The sequence below is a fragment of the Thunnus thynnus genome, chromosome 7 (assembly GCF_963924715.1).
Source record: "Thunnus thynnus chromosome 7, fThuThy2.1, whole genome shotgun sequence".
Lineage (NCBI taxonomy): Eukaryota > Metazoa > Chordata > Actinopteri > Scombriformes > Scombridae > Thunnus > Thunnus thynnus.
The window spans coordinates 35,111,526-35,133,858 of record NC_089523.1 but is presented as its reverse complement, the minus strand read 5'-3'; the positions used below and the strand labels follow the sequence as shown (position 1 = coordinate 35,133,858).

The 22,333-nt window shown below is 38.1% G+C and overlaps 2 protein-coding genes across 2 annotated transcripts; both read right to left on the bottom strand.

The window, feature by feature from the left end:
• Positions 1-340: 340 nt before the first annotated feature.
• On the bottom strand, positions 341-1,726 carry or55e1 (odorant receptor, family 55, subfamily E, member 1). The gene has a single exon (XM_067595868.1). It carries the CDS (start codon positions 1,413-1,415, stop codon positions 420-422), a length of 996 nt encoding a protein of 331 aa, XP_067451969.1. The 5' UTR covers positions 1,416-1,726; the 3' UTR covers positions 341-419.
• Positions 1,727-10,987: 9,261 nt separating this feature from the next.
• Positions 10,988-11,948, bottom strand: LOC137186676 (olfactory receptor 52K1-like). Its single transcript, XM_067595747.1, has one exon. The coding sequence runs from the start codon at positions 11,945-11,947 to the stop codon at positions 10,988-10,990; it is 960 nt and encodes a 319-aa protein (XP_067451848.1). The 5' UTR covers position 11,948.
• Between the last annotated feature and the right edge of the window lie 10,385 nt (positions 11,949-22,333).

Here is a 22,333-nt window from a genome sequence, read left to right as displayed (position 1 = left end):
TCACAGCCTTTATTTATTAAAATAATTCATATAACTCAGGCATCATACTGATATTAAGGTAAAAAAATACAAAAATAAAATATTAACTTTGACTTTATCTTAAAGATTCTGTGGCAGCAGGAACATACAAGTCATTCAAGTGATTCTGTTTGGCTTCAGTACTCTGTTATTTATGTCCTCTAATGTAAAAGGCCAGCAGCCTCTTAAACTTAGAGGGTTAAGGAAATATTAGGATATTTTACAGGATGTGACTCAGACATGTTGATGTACATCACAAAAAAGCCACCAGAGATTCACATGAATGTTGGAAAATGTTCTTTACTTGGAGCAGAAAAAGAAAACTAAGGTTCAGACTAAAAAGGTTCATGAGGTTCATAAAACGCAGATAAGAAATCTAAATCTGCAAGTTGAGAGCTGCGTCACATTTGACCTTTACTAGAAGGGGAAACCTTCACCATCAGGATTTTCTTTGCTCTGAGTTTAAAAAGTCTATAAACACCGTTTCTGATTTCTTTGGTCCGAATTCCATAGATGACGGGGTTGACGGTCGCCGGGAACAGAATGTACATGAGACCCATGAAGGTGTTGACGTCTGTCAGTATGGGGATGTTCAGGTTGTGAGAGAGGAAGGTGACGCTGCCTACCAGGTAGAAACACATCATGACGATCAAGTGAGTCCCACAGGTGTGGAACGCTTTCCAGCGGTCCTCGCCAGCTGCGACGGATTGCAGGACAACACTCAGGATCTTCATGTAGGAGAAGAAGATGAGGGGTATGTCCACACCTACGAAGCAGACAATCACGGCAAGGCCGACTGCGCTATTTCTGTCGGTGTTGCCACAGGCCAGGCTGACCAGCGCCATGTGGTCACAGTAGCAGTGCTGGATGGTGTTCAAGTAACAGAACTGCAAAGAACCCACCAGACCCACCAGCGTTGCCATGATGGAGCCACTGCGCACCAGAGTGAAGAGTAGCAGCTTCACAAACATGGAGGAGTCAATGATTTCAGTGTAGCGTAGCGGCTGGCTGATGGCCACATAGCGGTCCAGTGCCATAGCCAGCAGCAAAGTCGACTCCACCGAGGACAGGAAGTGTGTGACAAACATCTGAGTCAAGCAGCCGGCCAATGAGATCTCGTCCCAGTCGAACAGGAGGCCGAGGAGCATGTTGGGGATGATTGCAGTCACTACGACGACGTCAACGATGCACAGCATGCAGATGAGGAAGTACATGGGGCTGTGCAGACTCTTCATGCTGCAGATCACGTACACCAGTAGAGAGTTTCCCAGCAGCGCTGACAGGTAGGAGATGGAGAACGGCAGCGCCAGCAGCCGGCGGTGTTTCTGCAGCTTGGGGAAGCCTTGGAACACAAAGGTGCTGTGGGAGAAGTTCCTGCCTTGCAATACCTCCAACATGCTGCTGACTTCACCTGAACAGAGAAGGTTCAGAAAGAAACAGCAATTTCTACTAGAAGTTAAACACTTCTGAATTAAATTTTAACTCCCACATAAATTCTATCACAAAAACAAAAAGTCTTTTTTCACCTCAAGAATATTATGAGAGTTTGATAAATAAAATAAAAAACACGCAGAAAAACTCATTCACGTCTTCATCTCTAGTTGAATTCACTACTGTAATGCACTTTTCCACAACAACTACAACTCATTCAAAACTCAGCTGCCCAGCTCTTAACCAGAACCAGGAGAAGTTGAGCACATTACATCGATTTCAGCTACTTTGTAAACTTTTAGAATTGATTTTAAATGAATTTAATGGTCTACGAAGCACTAAATGGCTGAGCAGAGCTATTAAATCACATGTCCCAGCCTTGAGGTTGTCTGACACCCTGCTGCTGCTCTCACAGCAATGCACCCATCAGGACATCAAGGACGCAGCTTTATGTGCCTGAAATCTGGAGAAATTAAAGAGTCAACCTCAGTGAGCACTTTTAAAAGCCAAGTAAAAACTTAACTCTACAACCTGGCCTTCTTTTAACTTCCTCCTCAACACGTATGTTGTTTATTCCACTTTGTGCACTTTAATGTCTTATTTTTAATGTACTCTCACATTCTATTCTCTAATTTTTAATGTATTTTAATACATTTTCTTATTTTTAATGTTTTTCTTATGCTTTTTTTTTTTTTACGGCACCTGAGTTACAAACATTGTAACAAATGAATGAACTTAAACTGAAACTGAAACTTCTGTGGTGCTACAAAAAGAGGAACCATTTATTTATGGCCTGCACATTTATTATTACATTATTATACTCCTCTACCTTTCTGTGTTCATCAGTAACTCCAAAACCATTTATGTTTCATATACTGTTCATATAGTGTTTAATTTTATACAGTTTTTTGGGACTTATCTCCTCTTACAGTTTTCTTGTTACTAACACAATGTATTTGTCAAATCTTGTGTAATTCTTTATAAACAGGTGTTATAACTTTTTTATTTAGAAAGTTTATACTTTGTAAATTAATTAGTTACCAACTTCAACAGAACAATCACATAACATCCATTGTACATCTTAACCGTGTATACAGTTTATAATACAATATACATACAAAATACTCAGTATTGCACACTGATGAACTGTACGTGACGTAAAGTTTATGATTTATATACTGCAGTGCTCTAAATTTAAATGCTCACACACATTTTCTTCACAAAATACTTCTCTATTTATTTTTACTTGATCAGAAACAAGAGCGATTTCCCCATTCATAATGATTTAAATAGTGTTTTTTTTTATTGGTATTTAAAGCGAAAGTTGATAGATTAGGTAATTGATTATAATAAAGGATAAGGATCGGTTCACCAAAATTGCAAAAAAACATGTTGTGACTTACCTCTACAGGTATTCAGCCATGCAGGGAGCTTTGCTTTGGTCACCATGTGTCACCAGGAAATACATGAAAAAAATACGTCATTGTGGTTTTGGGGAGTCAACTTTTAAGGGAAAACCCCCATTAGAACGATACCCTCTGAACAGCTGAACGGCAAATGACAAAACAGCTAATTAGAACAAATGCAATTAAGAAGTGAGTGAAAACGTATTAGTGTTGAAGAGAGAAAGTGAAATGATAATATACAATAGACAATACACTGAATTTATCAAGACAACAGTCATACTAAAACATGATGATGCCATTCATACAAGAAATCCAACTCAAAGTAAAATTCCTGCATAAAAGTACTTAAATTATCAAAAGTAAAATGTTATTTTTCTGGATTTTTATTGTTGATGCAATCATGTGTAGTCTGCATTTTAATGTGGTTGGTGGAGGTAAAGTGTAGTAATGTGTAATAGAATACACAGTGTATTACTTGAGTAAATGTACAATTAGTAAAATAAAGTAAATTACTTTTTGACAGTTACTTTATTTACATTTAAGGCCCTGCTGCAGTTGAGGTATACGTACCTCTGTATTCTATATTCTATCACAGATCATTAACTCAGGATAACAGGCTTTAAAATACTGAATTATGATCTAATATACATTTTTAATTTAACAACATACAGTATTTTTAATAGTAAACATATGAAACTGAATGAGTGCCATTGAAAAACACAATTCATAATTTTAGCATTTAATTGATTGATCATTGAAGAGATTCCTACCTGCCGCTGTCTGCTGCGGTCATCAGGAGCGACTCCGTCCTCTCTCACTTCCTCTTATAGCCGAAGTCCAGACGTCCCTCGAGAAGTTGTTTGCAAATGCAGCTGCACTTAAACTGGTTCAAATCGACACGTTTATGCAAATGTAAACTCATTTAAACATCACCGAGCCTGTTAGAGGAGAAGAATAAACAATAGTTTATTATAATCATCCCGTGTTAGTTTTGTTATAAACAAGATATAATCTGATCTTGTTTTATCACTAAATGCTCTCATCATTACACAAAATCTACAAATGTCATAAAAAGAAGTATTTTTACATTCTTATTGTTGTAATCTAGACTATTACCATACAATAATATAAAAATAGAAAATAATCAGAAGTTAGGCAGATATTTGTTGTTTCAAACTTGTTTTATTAGCTTGGCAGTTTGTTGTTAATTTCACCACTCTGGTATTTTCTCTCATCTTCTTCGTTCTGTGCTGATGTCGCCAGAGATTGTTGAGGTTTATCTGTGAGTTGAACTCTGATACATTGCAAGAGTAGCAAAGGGAAAACTCACACTAATATTTCCTCTTAAAACACGTAACAGCGATCAAACAAATATTGCAGCCTGATATTATTTCATATTGAAACAGTAAATCAGAGGAAGGAAGATGTCTCCTCGGCGGTTTAATCTGTAAAATCTAATTTGTCTGCAGTTCGTCCTCTCAGGAATCTCAGCTGGCGGTTTGTTGTTGGCGCTTTTCAGAGCTAATTGGCCCAAAGGTCAAAACAACAGAGTTCAGTTTCCTCTGAGAGGGACGCTGGGATTAATTATCTGCTTTGGTTAATTAGTCTTTTCAGTCAGACTGGTGGGACTCAGAGCTGCGGATGTAATGAGGTTTTTGCCCTGGTGACTCTGAGCTAAAACTCCAGTAAAAACTGCTGAGAGCTGAAACAACTGATCCGATCTGAAAACCTGATGCTTGTTTCAGTGCAGTACATCTGTTGACCTTCGGTAGAAAAAGCTGATATAATTTAGTTTTGAGTATTGAGAAGTTGCTTAATTAATCCTCCTCATCCCTGGTACGACGTTCCCTCCATCTTGGCAATTAAAATAAATTTAAAGGTATCTCACTGAGAACTTGTGTTGTCAGATTTGACTGACACAAAGAGGCACAATCAGCATAAACACAGGAGCCTTTTTATTTCTAATGTTCAATGAACAAAAAACCCATCCAACATCTGGTATTTTATAGATATATACTATATATTTACACCACTGGTCAAATGCTTTAGAACACCTATTTTTCCAGTTTCTATTGACATTTACATAGTTTATTGTCTCAATGTTCTCTGAAAATAAAGCACAGAACAAATAAACAAGAAATCATGGAATCTTTTTATATAACAAAATTTGATCTAAATTCATTAAAGTAGACATGTTATGCAGATTTAACAGCTCAACACATTCTTCCTACAATAGAAATCAAATTTTTTTAAAAATCGTAAAAAAATGGTAAAAAGTCTGGCAGCAAAAGTTGCCAAACACTTACCATCAAATGACAGTAAAAAACCTTTAGTTATTCTACAGAGATTTAGTTTAAAAATACGGATATTTACTTTGGACATTTTGGAGGCTGCTGCTCTTAAGGAGTGCAGTTTGCCGCTTGAACAGAAATTGAGCATGATCAAACTTTGCCTCTCTTAGTGCAGGGACATTAAGGGTTTAAGACTGTCTGAAATTAAGGTTGGGGCCAGAACAAGCTGTTCTTTAAATGTGATCAACAAAATCTTAAAACCATTTGTAAAACTGACTGGTATCCTGTGCTGGGATGCTTAATTTGGAGTGATGTAGTAGTCTCTACATTTGGAACCAGTTAAAACTCTGGTGCAGTATTTTGCACAAGCTTTAGGCAAGAGAGTGATTTTCAGTTTTTGACTTGCAATATAATGATTGAATTATGCAGAATATACAGTTTAAAATAAAAAACAAACAACAAATATACACATTAATCAATCAATACAGTGAAAATTCTCTAAATCATTGATCATCTAGCCTATCAATAGAAACTGAAATCCTGGTGCAGATGGCCAAAATTAGTTTAACATAATTATGTATGGATTTCTTTATTGTGAATATATAATTTATTTACAAAGCAGTCAAAGTATGTATATCCATGCTTCACTGACGCCCAGGGTTGGGAAAAATAGACTTGAAGCTTAAACGAACAGAGCAGCAGAAAAGCAGGTCCATCTCCCGCGCAGCATACGCGCTACGGCTGTCACTTTGAATGAATTCACAGTGCTATGGAATTCTTTCAGATTATATAGAACATTAGCATTTTGTAATTTATAGGCAAAAAATAGGCAGTTAAGCGAGGTTGTGTAGCTGCTGGTGCTCTGATTCTTTAGCCTCGCTTGGGTGAGAAGCTAACAGGTCACTCCATTTGTTGTTGTGGTAACGTTACTGTAAAGTAGTTGCTTCATACAAAGTCGGCAAACAGCCTTATCTTTATCAATAATTTGATCCATCTATCCATTGATAGAGTAAAATCCAAAATGCTTACACACAGCGCTTCTTAGGTGCGTTAGTGTTGACATGATCCGAGTTTCCTCCAGTTTTGATCACGCTCTCTCTACCTAGCCCTACGTCATGCAATAATTCCAACATGACAGTGCGGTTTAGCTACTGATCTATACAGTGAGTGAGCTAGTGCACACACCTGGTAAACAGATAGTAGGCCTGGGTCATGCAGTGTAGCACCCAGAAGCAGTTCCTTAAGCTCCACTAGGCTTTCCCCTGGCTGAGAACGCCCTCCTGCAGGGTGGTGAGGCTGGGTATGACCATGGGGATGTTGAGGCCCAGAACCTTCCAATAACCACGCAGGCCGTATGTGAAGGCTGTGCCTGGGAAAATCATGCCAGCAATGCAAAACAACTCAGGAAGAGGCTGGGGGATGCAAAGTTCAAATAATTATCATGATTAAAATACTTATTTTATCAATAAATTAGTGACACATATACTAACATTACATTAAAACATACATATTTTGAGGTGTTCTATTATTTTCCAAGTGTATTACAACTGTATTTCTAGCCCAACTACGGATTGTTTCACCTTCTGCCATCTGGTAAACGGTACTGCAGCCTCAAAACCAGAGCCAGCAGGCTCCGAGACAGGTTTTTCCACCAGACTACCAGGCTTATGAAAAATGAACACTAATTACCTGTCTGCACATTACACACACAGCACTTTACACAGACCACACTAATTTCACTACCACACTGTAAATCTTACTGCATTGTGTTTTATTGTGTGTTCTTCACACCAACACTAACTTAGTCGGTAGGCAGCAGGTTACTGGTAATGTATTTACTAGCAGCAAATAGGAGCAGCTGGGCGGTCTGATGCTTCTTTAATAAATAATATTAGTAACTTATCAAGCTAACTGGCTAAACTTATTAACACTAGCATACTAGCTGTCACTTAAATGAAATTACTTATCTTTTTTAAAATAAGCATGTGTTGCACATGTTAGTATGTATGATAACAAAAAACACTGTCATGGCAGCATCTCACAAAAAAAAACAAATTAAGTCGCCCTCACAAATAAGTGTAAATCACTTTTTTAATGATGCACAGCAGCAAAAAAGGGTTTCAGCCCTAGTCTTTCCTCAGCATTAGGATGGAACATGGGATACAACAAACATACATTTTTATCACCATTTGATTTGATATGTAGCCTCAACACCAATATGTTGTGCATCAAGACCTAAATACAATAGCTCTCTTTAGCCTCAAGCACCCTATAAGTGGCAGGTTCTGAAGAATGAAGGCAGTGTACACATAATATATAAGAAATCTATTGGATAGTTGCTTGTAATTACTTCAGATAATATTTGTTTAAGGTAATGATTATTAAAATTATGTTTTTGTAAGCCATTTTCGCATGATCCTATTTTTTTGTGCAGTATCAAACCAATATTTTTACCAGGAATTTACTGTAAATAGATGAGATAATCACATACAATTAAAGCCTAAAGCTCTCAAGATACTATTAATGGGTGTTAAAGGAGGATAACTTGAATATAATTGTACATAATTTTTTTGTGTTTTACATCCAGAAATTTGTGTTTTGATGGGGCAGTCTTAAGGATAAATTAGATAATTCTATTTGCTGAAGAATACTATATAGAACAAGACATTATTTAAATTAAGTACTTTTAAGGTATTTTATGCAATGTTTTTCATTTTTTTGTGCACATTTCTACATTTATTTAGCATTCTAGCAATATTTTATTTTTTTTTTGTTTTTATTTAACAACAGTTGGACTGTAAAAATGCAGATAATGTCTACAGTAAATATCTGTATTTAAAAAAAAAATTCTTTGTAGAATAAGTAAAGGTTTTTTTTTTTTTTTTTTTTTTTTTTTTTTTTTTTTTTTACCAATATCTGACAGTGTTTTTTTTTACTTTTTTAACTTTTTTTTTTTTTTAACTTTTTTTTTTAACATTACATTTAAAGTAAAAAAACAGAAAGTTGCTTTAATTTTACATTCAGTAATAGGATGTGTATTAATTGTATTTTTACATAGAATTCAATGTAACGTAACATTCAAGACCATTAGGTAATTGAAAAATCCTGTTAAAAAAAGTATAATATTCCATTATATTAATTTACAGATTACAGCCTTTATTTTATGAATTTTATGTGAATATTTTTAATAAAAATAATTTACTGTGTTTTTATGACATTTACACGTAATGTAGAAAAACAAAAAAAAAAACTGTAAAATATTACAGTAAATTTCTGAAAATTCTTTTCATTAGTGGAAACCACTCAAATGGTACAAAAAGTAGTTGTTGTTGGGACACTGTTCACTTTGTAAACACTGATGTTACATGGTTTGGATGTTTCATGTTCGTAGGTGGTTCTGGTTTTTGGCTCCAGTAGATTTTTGTTCACATCTCTGACTTCCAGAAGGATTTCACTACTGGGAGTCATCCGGTCATTCCAGACTTCTCTGCTGAAGGTTGAAGATTTCTTACACAATGTTCAACTCTCTAAACTGGAGGGTCAGTGTGTTGTCTTTCATCAGGCCTCTCAGCTGAGACGAGTCAGGCTTTGTTAAGCCTGCAGAGAGCTAAAACCTTCAGCTTCTCCACCATGATAAGCTAACAGCAGCGTGAGTGTTGTTCTTTCAGACTGAACATGAAGAAAACATTTGCCTGACTCAAAAATTCAGTCGGCAAAAACGACCCATAGGTACGTTTACGCAGTAATTATGACCCAGAGAAGTGACGAAGTTCAGATGACGTCAATATAAGGTGACAATTTTCCATATTAGGAGGAGGTTCTGTTCCGCTGTTCACTTCCTGTTTCCAGCTGAGTTGTGACATTTTTTTAAAAAACTGTAATGATTGTTGTGGTGTTTACTGTTGCCATGACGACAAAGGTTCCATAGCTTTTAAGGAAGTAAAAAACACATTTCAAGTGATCATTATAACCCAAGCCATGATCTTTCCCTAAACCCAACCAGACCTCGACTACTGATAGAAAACGCTGCTATGAGTCTGTCTGGTTGCAGGTACGATCGACCTGTCAGGTTGTTTAATTATGAGGGTGTGTTGGTTTGTGCTATGTCCTTCGAACTGGAACATTTTCAACTTGAGCAGATGTGTCTTGAAGCTTTATCAGAGACATACATGGACATAATGATCATAAAATTTTAAATCATTTACATTTTCAGTTTCTTTGTGATCCAAAATCCACAGATACATAAAGTCAGATTAGGTTGAGGCCCTGTAGAGCAGCAACATAATCATCTTTAACCAGAAATCACAGCTCTGTACAATGAGTGATGTGAACAGCAGGGTGATTACTGTGTTAAAGCAGCTGGGATGTAGAGTTTCACTGTGTGGTGAGTGAACAGTAACACAGAGAAGAACGAGACACACTGACATCTAGTGGCGGCTCTGATTATCACTTACTTACTGTTTATTCATGTTTACATTATGTAACTGCCAGCTGATAGTCTGTGGTACAAACCTCCTTTACTAGATTAACTGTTGTAATAAGTTAACAGGCGAAGCAGCTCAGATGTATCAGGAGATGTTTGAACAAAGTTTCTAGAGATGAATCCAGTCTGCTGCTTGTTGTAAGTGAGGAACGTTTAAAATCTACAATCATGAGAGTTTCAAATCAAAACAGATTTTTGTGGAAATTTCTTTTTATTATATAATATTATGTAAGCATATGCAGTAAATATATTTCTATCATATAAATTGTTTGAATATACATGCACTATGTAAAATATGCCTTTATAAACAACATGAAAAACACGTTTAATATATGTGGTTATTTAACACCCATGCCTTGTTATGAAAATATAGCTGTGCATTATTAAATAACAGTATGTACAATATGAATTACAAATACAACATGTAGCTCACAAGGATATGGAAGTATCGAATGTAATTCTCAGTTTCAATAAATACATTTTATCCAGCTATGTTTTCTGTTAAATAGAAAATCTGTTTTTCAGGAAGTTTCAGAATTTAAATTATGGTTTAATACAACATTATATCTCTTGTGTATCAGCATTTAAAAACTAAAAATATATGTTTATATTATATTTGACTCACTATCTTAAATGTATGACTTAGTATTTGACTTAACATTTTGACTATCTCATAAATTTAAATTGTTTTATCATAATTGTGAATCACAAAGTGAGAATGTTAATAATTTTTATCTATTTTTTTTTATTTGAAAATAAAAACTTGAGTCTAAAAAGTCAAAACAGTCTGAAGTTTGACTTTTTATTCACAATCTTATAAAAAGTCAAAACATTGACTTTGTAATTATTAACTTTTACTTAATAAATCTACATTTTGACTCATTGCTTCACAATTATGACTTAAAACACAAGATTTTTAAATTAAATTTTGATTGAAAAAAGTCAATACCTTCACTAAGTATGATACATTTTACTTAAAATGATTATTATTTCTTATAATTTGACACAGTAAAATGTATCTAATAATTCTGACTTATAACCTTGGCTTGTTCTCATAATTATGACTTTAAGGCAAACTTTTGTCTCATCTCATAATTTTGCATTTAAAAAAGTCAAAACTTATTATTTTGACTTAAACTTTTAAAAACTTGACTCGTCTGATTTAGTTCATCAGTTCTGACAAAGTCTCATGTTTTGATTTGATCTCTTACTTTTGAATTAAAAGTCAAAATCTTGACTTAATATATAATAATTTACTGTGTCGTTCTTCACTTTAATCTATTTTTTCTTTTTCTGGTGGAAATGACATTTCACTTCTATTAATAGTATTCAAGTATAATATAAATACAATTATTTTTTTAGGAATAGGGCTCCGTTTGGACAGAGTGAGAGCAGCTCAGCGTCTTCAGGATGTGCTGTCGTATGTTCGTGGTTCTGATGCCGTAGATGATCGGGTTGAAACAGCTCGGGAACAGCAGGTACATGGTGCTGAAGAAAACCCGAACAGCTGCAGGAAGACCACTTCTGATTCGATACGACAGAAAAGCAACAAGTATGATGGTCAGGCTGACGGTCATGACCATGATGTGGGTGACGCAGGTGTGGAGCGCTTTGATGCCTGACTTGCCAGACCCAAGCACAGAGCTGAATATGACCACATAGGAGGCGGTGATGAAGAAGAAATCGACCACAGCGATGAAGAACACGGAGATCAACCCCACCAGGCTGTTGACAGCAGTGCTTCCACATGCCAGCTCCACCAAGGCCATGTGCTCACAGAAACAGTGGTTTATCACGTTTGTAGCACAGAACGACAGCGGTCCTACCAGACTCACAACCAGCGTGACCATGAGGACATTTCTGACCACAAGTGGGATCACAAACTTGAGGAATCTTGGTAACGCCATGCGTTCATTGTAGTAGAGTGGCGTGCAGATGGCAAAGTAGCGGTCCAGAGCCATCCACAGCAGCAGCGTGGACTGAAAAGCTCCCAACAAGTGGACAATGTAAATCTGAACCAGGCAGCCAATCAGAGAGATTCCCCTCCAGTCAAACAAGAAGCTCAACAGCATGTTGGGGACAAAGAAGAGCGGCAGGCTTAGGTCCACGCACGCCATGCCGGCGATGAGGATGCACATCGGAGAGTGGAGGCTTCTCTGAGAAATGATGACGTACAGCAGCAGGGAGTTGGCCGACAGCGACACAACAAACATGATGAAGAACGGGATGAAGAGGACGGGCCTCAGAGCTCCGAGTTCACTGAAACCATCAAGGATGAAGTGTTCGTGTGAGGAGAAGTTCTCCCTCAGCGGCGCCATCCTCCCCTCCTCCTAAAACCTCCTTGTCCAGAGTTTCTGTCTGATCACCCTGAACACACAAATAACATCTGAAGAGTTCATTCACTTCTCCACAACTGCAAATTATGTTTCCGTTTGGTGCTTTCTAGTTGCACAACCCCACTTTGGAAATGATTGTTTGCTGTGGTAACACATTATCTCTGATGCTTAAAGGCTGTAATCCAAATGTTAACAGAAGAGCAGCCCCCCCCCACCAATAATCAACAGTTAAACAGATGAGCACTATAGAGGTTTAATTTAAGCCTCGACTGTTGTCTTTACTGACCAGAGATTGTTTGTTAGAGACAGACGTGCCACTCTTTGGTGAAACGATTGGCTGATCGGAATCTCACAGTTCAACTCTAATTGATGTCAGATCAATAACAAGCTGATCAGCTTGAACATGAGCTCCAGTATTTGGTGAACAATAAGGTGTAAAAGTCAGTTGGCAGCAGCTGTTTATCAGACTGACTTCTTATACAACAAAACAGAGACACAAACTTTTCAGATGTGGTCATTTATGACTATAGTTATGTGCAAATGTTGAAAGCTAAAAAAACAAACAAAAAAAAACAATTAGAAGTTAAGCAACATTGTTCAAAAAATTTATGAAATTACACAGTGACAATAATATTTACTTAATATTGTAATATTGTTGTGATTTTGTAATTCTTCTTGTTAAGTTTTCTATTTTGTGACACGTGTAACATGAAGACACCTCCTCTGTTGCTCTGACTGTTTTTCCCTCTTTGAATCCAGGATCTACAGACACTGTCAAAAGTTGCACATGTAGTAAAAATCTAATGAATAAATAGATAATAAATAAATCTGATTTGTCTTGACTTTTAAAAAAGAAAGAAAGAATGTTCCACTTATCACCGTCCTTGTAGCTCCACTTATTTTGTCTCCAATGACAGAAGGCCAAACATTTTGCAAGCTTTGGATCAAAAACATATATTAGCAGGAAACATTTGGTGACTCCAGAGGAAGCTGAGAAATCATGTCGACCAGAAATGCAGCAATAATATTTAGCAGTTAGTGTCTGCATGCATCTCTGAAAGGTTTCTGTCAGGAGAAAAACAACACATCAACACCATTTTAGTAAACAAACCTCACAAAGAGCAGAGGTGGCTCATCTCTCCTCACGATGTTGGTTTCACACTGAGGAAAGAGCTGAAAACAACAAGATTCATCCAGGAAATTTCTAGACATCAACATCAGTATAGAGAAAGAAATGATACAATAGATCACAACACTAGAGTCAAGCTATATGACAATGAAAAATTAGGTGAACTATTGTCACACAGCTGTCAGTTCTTGACTCCAACATGAACCTGAGTTAAACCTGAAGAGCTGCTGACAGTTCAGCTCTGCAGAAAACTAATCAACAGTTGTTACTTGTTGTTAGTGTTTGTGAGTTTGTCCCTAAACTCGTCCTGTCTGCAGTGTGATGAGGTCAGAAGCTGACTCTCCTCCGTCCACCTGTCCCTACTGAACACTGGATCAGCACTTTAATATCCTCCTTCTGATGCTGCTATTGGCTGTAGAGACATACAGAAAATCCCAGACAGTAGCAGCATCATGCAGCCAAAATAATAGCATGTTTGGAAAACTTTGTTTTTCAAGCACCTTTAAATAAAGTGCTTCCCAATAAGGTAAGAAGAACAGAATTTTCCCCTTTGGTTTAATTATTTCCCTTTAATGTACAGTGTTAAATTATTGTAGCTGCGTCACCCGGAGTTACAGGTTATTGTTGCTACTGCGGTCAGTCAGCAGGTGTTAGCGGCAGGTGTTAGCAGCAGGCTAACACCTGTGTTTTAGTGTTTTACTGGATTCATTCTCTTAAATTTGTGCTTGTCACATTATTGTTTAAATCCATTTGTTCTCAGACAGTGTATGAGGGTGACAGTACGTCGGGTTTAATATGTTTATTGATAACAAACCTGTAGTGGATCCTGACATAGCAAATTCAGTGCCAGTGGAGCTGAGGTGGGTCAGGGGTCAGCAGTCAGATTGCAGGTGACTTGTGATGAACGCCAGGGAATGTAGGGTTGGCTGTTGTTCAGAGTTGTTCCCCCAGGTACAACTTACCTTGTCTTCCAGGTTTGGAAGTGCTTATCTGCTGCTGATGAGGCACATATAGGAACCGACACCGGTACTTGCTGCACAAGTATTACCAGTGCTACCTGATTTGGGCACTGGTGCAGAACCTCAAGACCACCTACTCACTGGGACCACAACCCTTTGATTTTGTTTGTCAACCACTTGCTGTCCACTCTACCACCGCCAGCGTCTGTACTCCAGGGAGATCCTGTCTCATATCTCCACAAGGGCCTTTGCCTTATGAAGATACCTCACGCCATTGGAGTCCAATCGCCAAAAATCTATCTGGCGCTAACATCAATAAATATTGTCATACACTTCCAATTGATCTCTCCTTATTGACCTGCTACTGTTACACTTCACCTTTCAGAAGTATGACAGCTCACCTGGCAGATTTAAATAGACAGGTCTTCCTGTGACTGTTTCTAAAAGTTACACAAAAACACAGGCAAGTGACACCGAGCAGTGATGTCTCATATTATCAATAAAGAACCATTAACACACAAAGTGACCACAGGACATGTGCAGGGCAGGTAAAAATGATCTGTCGACATCCTCACACACAGGTACCCCCAACACACCGTATGCCTACAATGCAAAAAAAGAAAGCTTAACACTTGTTGTTGATGCAGGGCTCCTCTCAACAACGAGACCTCGAGGTCAGGTAAATATTCAGCAACCGCTCATCCTCATAAATACAGTTTTCATTGTGTTTTGACATATTACCAGACAAGCTTACAATTAATCAAATCATCACAAAGGTCTGGGGCTCCAGGGCAGTAGCCCACTTTTCCTAGTTGATAATGCAGCATTGGGCATCTGATACATCACCCAATATTGTCTTATTACAGTATTTAATTACACTAAATTTCAGTGGAGAAATGCCAAAGATTATGTTTGACGTCATCTAGGAAAAGTAGTTTGTCCACCAGAGAGAAATGACATGTTTATTCTTACACTGTAAAATGTCCCACTCACTACATATCTAGGTCATTATTTTTTACTACAACAACCACATTTAAGGATTCTTAAAATGTTTATAATATGCATTTATATATGTATATATATATACAGACAGGTGACAGATTAAAGGAAAAAACAACATAAAGTGTGTCAGTAAGGTGTTGGACCTCCACGTGCCACCAGAACAGCTTCAGAGCTCCTTGTTATTGATCCTACAGTCTCTGAACTCTTCATCATTGTTCATAAAGATCTTCCTCACGTGGTGTTGTGATGATGATGATGGAGAGCGCTGTCTAACACATCAGCTGGGTTGAGATCAGGGGTCCGTTTCACAAAGCAGGTTCAACAAACTCTGAGTCTAATCCTGAACTCTGAGTTGATCTACTCTGAGATAAGAAACTCTGAGTTTCCGGTTCCAGAACAGCTGATTTGAGTCAGTTTAATCAACTCGGAGTACTTTCACCTGGAGTTAAGCGCGTACACCACAACTATAAAAAGCCAGCATCAATTGAGCCCCGATTCAACGAGTCACCATGGCAACGGGGAAGAGGAGGGCTGCGTTTTTCGCCCCACTAGGCCTAGAAATCTTAATTCGCTCATACGGCGAGTTTGAGCATGTTTTCAGAAAGAAGTGCAACACAAAAAGAAAAACCTCGATAATAATCTCATAGGGGTACCTCATTTTGATCATGTTTTACATTGTAAAGTAAATATTAAGTGGCTGTTTGACTGAGCAGCTGTTTTATCCCCAACATAATGCTGGTTTCACACACATAAATGTCTTCTCATCTACATCATGTTCTGTTAAATAATTAATCCTATTTAAACTAACACAGACTTCTACTCAGCCAACAGAAAGAAGGCAGATGTCCATAAAACGGGTGGTGGTCCAGCACCGCCACCTCTAACGGAGGCAGAGGAGCTGGCCATAAGCCAGACTATAGGAAGGCCAGTGGCTGGCTCCGACACTGTACAAAAAACTTCCATTTGCAAAGAAACGCAGCGCAACACACAATATCTGCTGGGATGTGAGAGCATGACTACGATTGGTAATGTTGCAAATGTAAGGACGGATTAGGTTGTGTATGTAGATGATGGACTGTGACGTGAAACGGTACCGCTCAAAAAGATAATTGTCTGGAAATGCTAGAACATCTATGCGCGGTCTGATAACCATCTCTCAACGAATATTTAACTCTCTGTGCAGTAATGCTGCACCTTCATCCACGGGATCGTTATCAAAAGGACATGTCATGTTAGTGAAAAAGTCGCCACTTATTGTGCCCAATGGACTTCTAATATACTGACTCTGATTTTTTAAATGATTTTTTTAAATGATAGACGGCAGAACTAGGCTACGCCAAAACTCGCCTGCTGACTGAATGAATGAGGAAATCAAATGGAGTGTTTGGCTCTGAAAGAGGGCGGAGACTGAGAGAAACTCGAGGTTCATTGAGAAAAACCTGGTCCCGACCAGGTTAGGTTCATAGAGTCTGTTGCTACGGTAACTGACCGAGAGCTTAAGTTACCCCTCTCTCTGAAACAGGCTAGAGTTACCCCTCTTTCTCTGGTTTGAGTTACCTCCCTTTTTGAAACGGAAAACTCAGAGTTTCCCTCATTTCAGGGTTAACAAACTCTGAGTTTTCACTAAACCTGCTTTGTGAAACGGACCCCTGGTGACTGTGAAGGTCATAACATGTGATTCACATCATTTAATACTCATCAAACCATTCATTGTCATCCTGGAGGAGACCACTCCCATCAGGATAGACATGTTTCATCACAGGATAAAGCTGATCACTCACAACTACTTTGTATTGATCAGCAGTGACCCTTCCCTCTGAGGGGACAAGTGGACCCAAACCATGCCAGCATAACAGAGCCCCCAGACCCCCTCACTGTAGGGGTCCAGAAGAGTTGCTCTTCTGTTTTTCCTCACATATCGCACTAATGCACGAATATCACGGTCATCAAATGTGTGCTGTCAACCACAGTTTCCACCCCTGTTTACTGATACTATCTCCTCTCATAGATCTAAATGCAGATGTCACTTTAGTCGCTGTTCCTACTGAAACATGAGCCAGCTGAGCGTTTTTGTGACTAAAGCTCCTGCCATCCGTTGCCCCAACAATCAACCCTCTTTCAAAGTCACTTAGATCTTCTCCTCTCGCCATCTTGATACAAAATCAGAATCAACTGGGCCTGCTCAGCATTTTTATACAAGCCACAGAGCATAATCGGATGTTAATTGCTAATTGTAGCATGCAGCTTTGTGGAAGCATCTGTATTTGTTATGTTCCTCCACTCATTTATTCAGGTTATATATATATATGTATATATTTGACGATCATAGTGACCATATATAAGATTTTCTTGAACTCTCAAATATCAAAAATCCAGCATTAGTCAGACTTTGTTTATTGTGTGTTGGAGGTTTAAGCTTCATCCAACAGTCCTAAACTGGTTTAAATGGTTTACACAAACATTATTTTGATGCTCATACAATATAAATAAAAATATATGTGTTATGTATATATTCGGCTATATCACTAAACTTTATGTCATCTCTCTCTGAGTCCTCTTGTCTCTATACTTGATGTAAACACACTTGTGTTGTTATTTTCCTGTTTTAGGAGAAAATGGCTGCAGAGTTCATTCAACTGGACGCTGTGGTGTCTTTATGGAAGTATATGAACTCCCACTAGAACTCCAGGAGCTCAGAAATCACCTGTTCTCAGGTAAAAGTCTGAACTAAACCGGTAAAACTTTAATCTTGTTGTTTATTATGTTGCATTGTGCATGTGTGGTCTCCATGTGATGTCAGGCGGATGGTGAGTGTTATGTCATCATGTTTACTGTATCTGTCACAGTAATGAGCCCCGGCGGAGCTCCGGCAGCGCTTTCCGTCTGTAACACAACACAAAGCCGAACCCCAGAGACGTCTGTGTGGACACTTGGACACTCTGGAGGCTCCAGCCGGCTTCACTAACAGGCCAATTAGCTCACTCTGCATCACAGGGAATCATGGGAGGATGCTCTGCTGTCACCGTGGTTACAACTGAAAACAAAGCAGCTTCAGGCCTTCGCTCTGGGTGTTTAGGCTCTCGTGGAGTGACCAGAGGACAAATGTTTTTGTTTAGTTGTTTTTCCAGCAGGAGTTCGGCTGCAGCAACCAAACAAGCTTATTATTTGAAGATTAGAAAAAAGGCCAAGCAAAATCATCATAAAACCATAGTACAGTACAGATATAGAAGTACAATAAAATATACATACTGAAATTCATTGACTGTGATGTACACTTGGAAAGAGAAAATAAAAAACCCACAACAGTACAATACAATTAACTAAAAACGGGTAAGGCTCTGGTTTGCTTTAAGCCAGCACTTAACCTTTGCTGTAAAAGATCTTATATCTGGAATTAATTTGATTTCAGTTGGTAATGTGTTCCAGAGTTGACAAACCTTCACGGAGAAGGGTGATTGTCGATGTGATATTTTACAGCTGCCATTCACCGCGCTCCTAGTTACTCTGCTACTGTCTTGTCTTTGGATATATCTGGAAAGAGGCTCGAAGGGTTAAACTGTTGATGCATTCGAAAACTAATTTAGAAAACAAAAATGAGTAAAGCTCTCAAAACTAAGTGGATTGTATTTTTTCAGTATGTGACAGTGATGCCACCGAACAGACTTTTTGTCCATTACTTTCAGTGCCTGATTGTATAAGGACGTGAGGTGTCTGACTGTGGATGGTGATGCTTGAGTCCATACTGTTATACAGTATGAAAAATTAGAGAAAATCATAGCGTGCATAAATAACTGAGCTGCCTGAGTTGGTATGTAGTGCCTGATTAATTTGAAACAATTAAGGTTAGTCCTTATTGTTTCTGAAATCTTCTTTACATGTTTATGAAATCTGGATCTAAGATTATTCCTAAACACTTGAAATCATTGACCTTTTAAAATTTTCAAGTGTGCCCTGTTTTCTAATGGAGAAACACATAAAAACTTTTTCTTTTTTTCAAATTCAAGACATGATGATTATGTTGAAGCCATTGATAGACATCATCCAAGTATGCAGTCAGGATCTTCGCTGCTTGCTAGGTGACTTGGCTGGTACATATATGACCGCATCATCTGCATAAAGCTGGCAGCCGGCCTCTGGGCAGCTTGTAGGCAGGTCATTTATAAACAGACTGAAAAGCAGTGAACCCAGGATCGAACCCTGGGGGATACCCATTCTGTTGTTTAAAAGAGATGACTTTTCTTGGCCAACTTTCACACACTGCTCTCTAGTTTGAAGATATGACTCCAATCGACTGCTTGTTTTGAAAAATTGAATGTCAGGTCAAGAAACACTGCCCCCATGACATTACCAAGGAACGCTTTACATTTTCAATGAAATTATAATTTGCAGTTTCTGTGGAACATTTTGGTCTAAGACCAAATTGTTGTGGATGAAGGAGCTGATTGGTCTTTAGGTGGTCAACTAGCTGTGCTGCCACGACCTTCTCAAGACGCTTTGACAGAACAGGAAAAATAGAAATAGGGCGATAGGTGCATATCAGGTCATGATCCCCTGCTTTGAAGACCGCTGTGATGCCTTTTTACAGTTATTTGGGAATTTGCTGGTCCTAGTTGATAAGTTAATGAGAAGAGTCACAGGTCTTATCATTATAGAGCTGTATCTCTTAATGAAACAAGTATCCAAATCATAAATGTCTTTTGCCCTAGAATCTGATAATTGATAATCTTGATAACTTTGGTAATTTTTGCTTCATTGACCTCTTGGATATGAAAGGAATCTGGTGATTCTATAGCTTCTGTGTTATTAGTTATAGTTGGAGTATCAATATTTTGTGTTAGCTCCTCTACTGATTATATAAAATAGGTGTTAATTAACGTACCATGGTAGCTTTATCTGTGATGGCCGTACCATTTATTTTTAGTTCCTCAATTCCTTTTTGATTGGATGATTTGTTGGTTGAACTGTTTAAGTGTTTCCAAAGAGATAAGTTATGGCCTTTGATGTTTCCTATAAGTTGTGTGTAGTATGAGGCTTTTTTATTTTGCGTAATTCCAGGACTAGTTTATTTCTTAAACTTTTGTAGATCAGATAATCAATATTGCATTTAGAAAATAATGATGTTTTTAAGGCCCGATCTTGTTTTAAGTAATAAGTTAACATTTAAGTCATAAGTTAACATATTTCATTATCTAGCCATGGTAGAGTTGAGACTTACAACATGCATCCTCAAACCTGTCTATTGTAGGACATCACATATCCCCTGAAAAAATACAGAATCATTCCAATGTATTCCAGTTTTCAGGAATGCTTCCTCCTATCCTCACCAGCAAAAAAATCTGAGGACACATTTCAAAGGGTGAATGAAGCGTACATAGCAAAACGAATATGAAAGCACACAATATCTACCTGATAACTCTGATCAATTTATCTGATAGCCAACCTCAATCATCCAATTGTCTCTTCTTCTTCCAACTAACCACAACTATTCCACCTACAAACAAGGACTACAAAGACAAGATGGAGCAGAAACTAATATGTGGAAATGCAAAGGAGGCATGGCAGGGGTTAAACATCATGCTGGGTAGAGTCCCCAAACCTGCAGTGATTGACTGCCCGGACCCCACCTCCTTGTAGAGCGTAACAACTTCTTCAGCTGGTTTACCGGCTACAGCACGCCATCCAACCGGACTCTCCCCAGCCCCAGCCCATCCCACAAAGCTCTCACCATAAATGGACAGTTGGTGACCACCATCCTGAGCACAGTCAATCCACACAAAGCCTCTGGCCCTGACAGGCTCAGAGGTAAGGTGCTCAAAGACTGCTCCGCTCAGCTAAGTGGAGTCTGCACCAAGCTGTTTCAGTGCCTTCTGGATTCTGGCTGCGTTCCAAGTCAGTGGATGGAATTCACCATAATCCCAATCCCTAAAAAGTCACATGCTAAGTACCTGAATGACTACAGACTGGTTGCTCTGAGACCAGTGCTGTGTAAATGCACTGAGAGAGGAGTGTGTGACCAAATCCGCTTTAAATTAATCAAATCACTTGATAATTTATCACTCATTTTTACCCCTTTATTTTCAATCCACATCACCTCCATTTTATCAATTCATTTTTGTTACTTCCACCCCTATTAGTTGTCTGCCACGATGTCTTTTTTGATACTTCCACTGGAGGGTACCAAAATCTGAACCTAATTCTACACATTATCTTATCATTATCTTTGTTTCTGAGGGCAACAGCAGATTCCATTTGCATCTTGGACTGTCAGCAAACAGTGAATAAGGCAACTGGCTTTCTCAAGAAGCCCCAGCAGCAGCCAAGATCATCCAGTTAAACTGGGGAGGCAGCTCAAGTAACTGACTGTCCCCTTGGAAAACAGGGAGAGGGAGGATATCCCTGCTTTATCGAGATTAAATTAGTCTGCACACCTGCTTTTTAGGGCTAAATTCAAACCTTCCATTCTTCACTGCCAAAGGACGGACATGTAACAAGGTATAATGATAAAAAATATACAACACATTGGGCACACTATTCATATTAACTCTACTACCATGAAAACAGTGAGTCAAATTTTGACATACTTACATTACGCTAAGTGTAAACTCTTGTGACTGTCCCGGATTGCTGTGGACTCAGTTATATGGCACTATGGCACTTATTGAAAATAGGGCCCAAAAACTTCTGAATATACATTAACTACGACTCCCAATGTGCTCCGCTAATGGCACCTTCAACAACAAAGTGTTTAGAATTTATTATGCTCTGATTCTGACTGGCTTCTACTTCATAGCAACAGCAGCTGAGACTCATGGGTATTGTAGTATTTTTTTGCCAAAATGAACATAAACATATGTGTTCATGTCTAATTTCAAGCAGGCACTTTACGAAGTAGCTTTTTTGCTGACATTGACTAAGCATGAGTGTGTGGGTGTCCTCTCTGGAAGAGTTTAAAAGAAGTCGAAGCAGAGTTTCAGCTCAGTTAGGAGCGACGTAGAGGGGAAGCAGGTGAATGTTTGATTCACACATGGTTTTGTAATTTCTACTCTAAGTGATATACTGAGTTTGAAAAAGAAATGATCCATTTGGAGTTTTTTGTTCACATTGTTTCCATGATAATGAGTCTGTTTAGTATTATTATGTTGAATCCTGTTTATGTGTTCTTAATGTTTCAGCTGCACATTTTGCCAAACAAGCAGGAGTTAAAACCAGTGAAATTATAACTAGCAGTTGAAACTATAACAAAATGTAACTTAATTATCATTTTGTTTGCACAGTAGA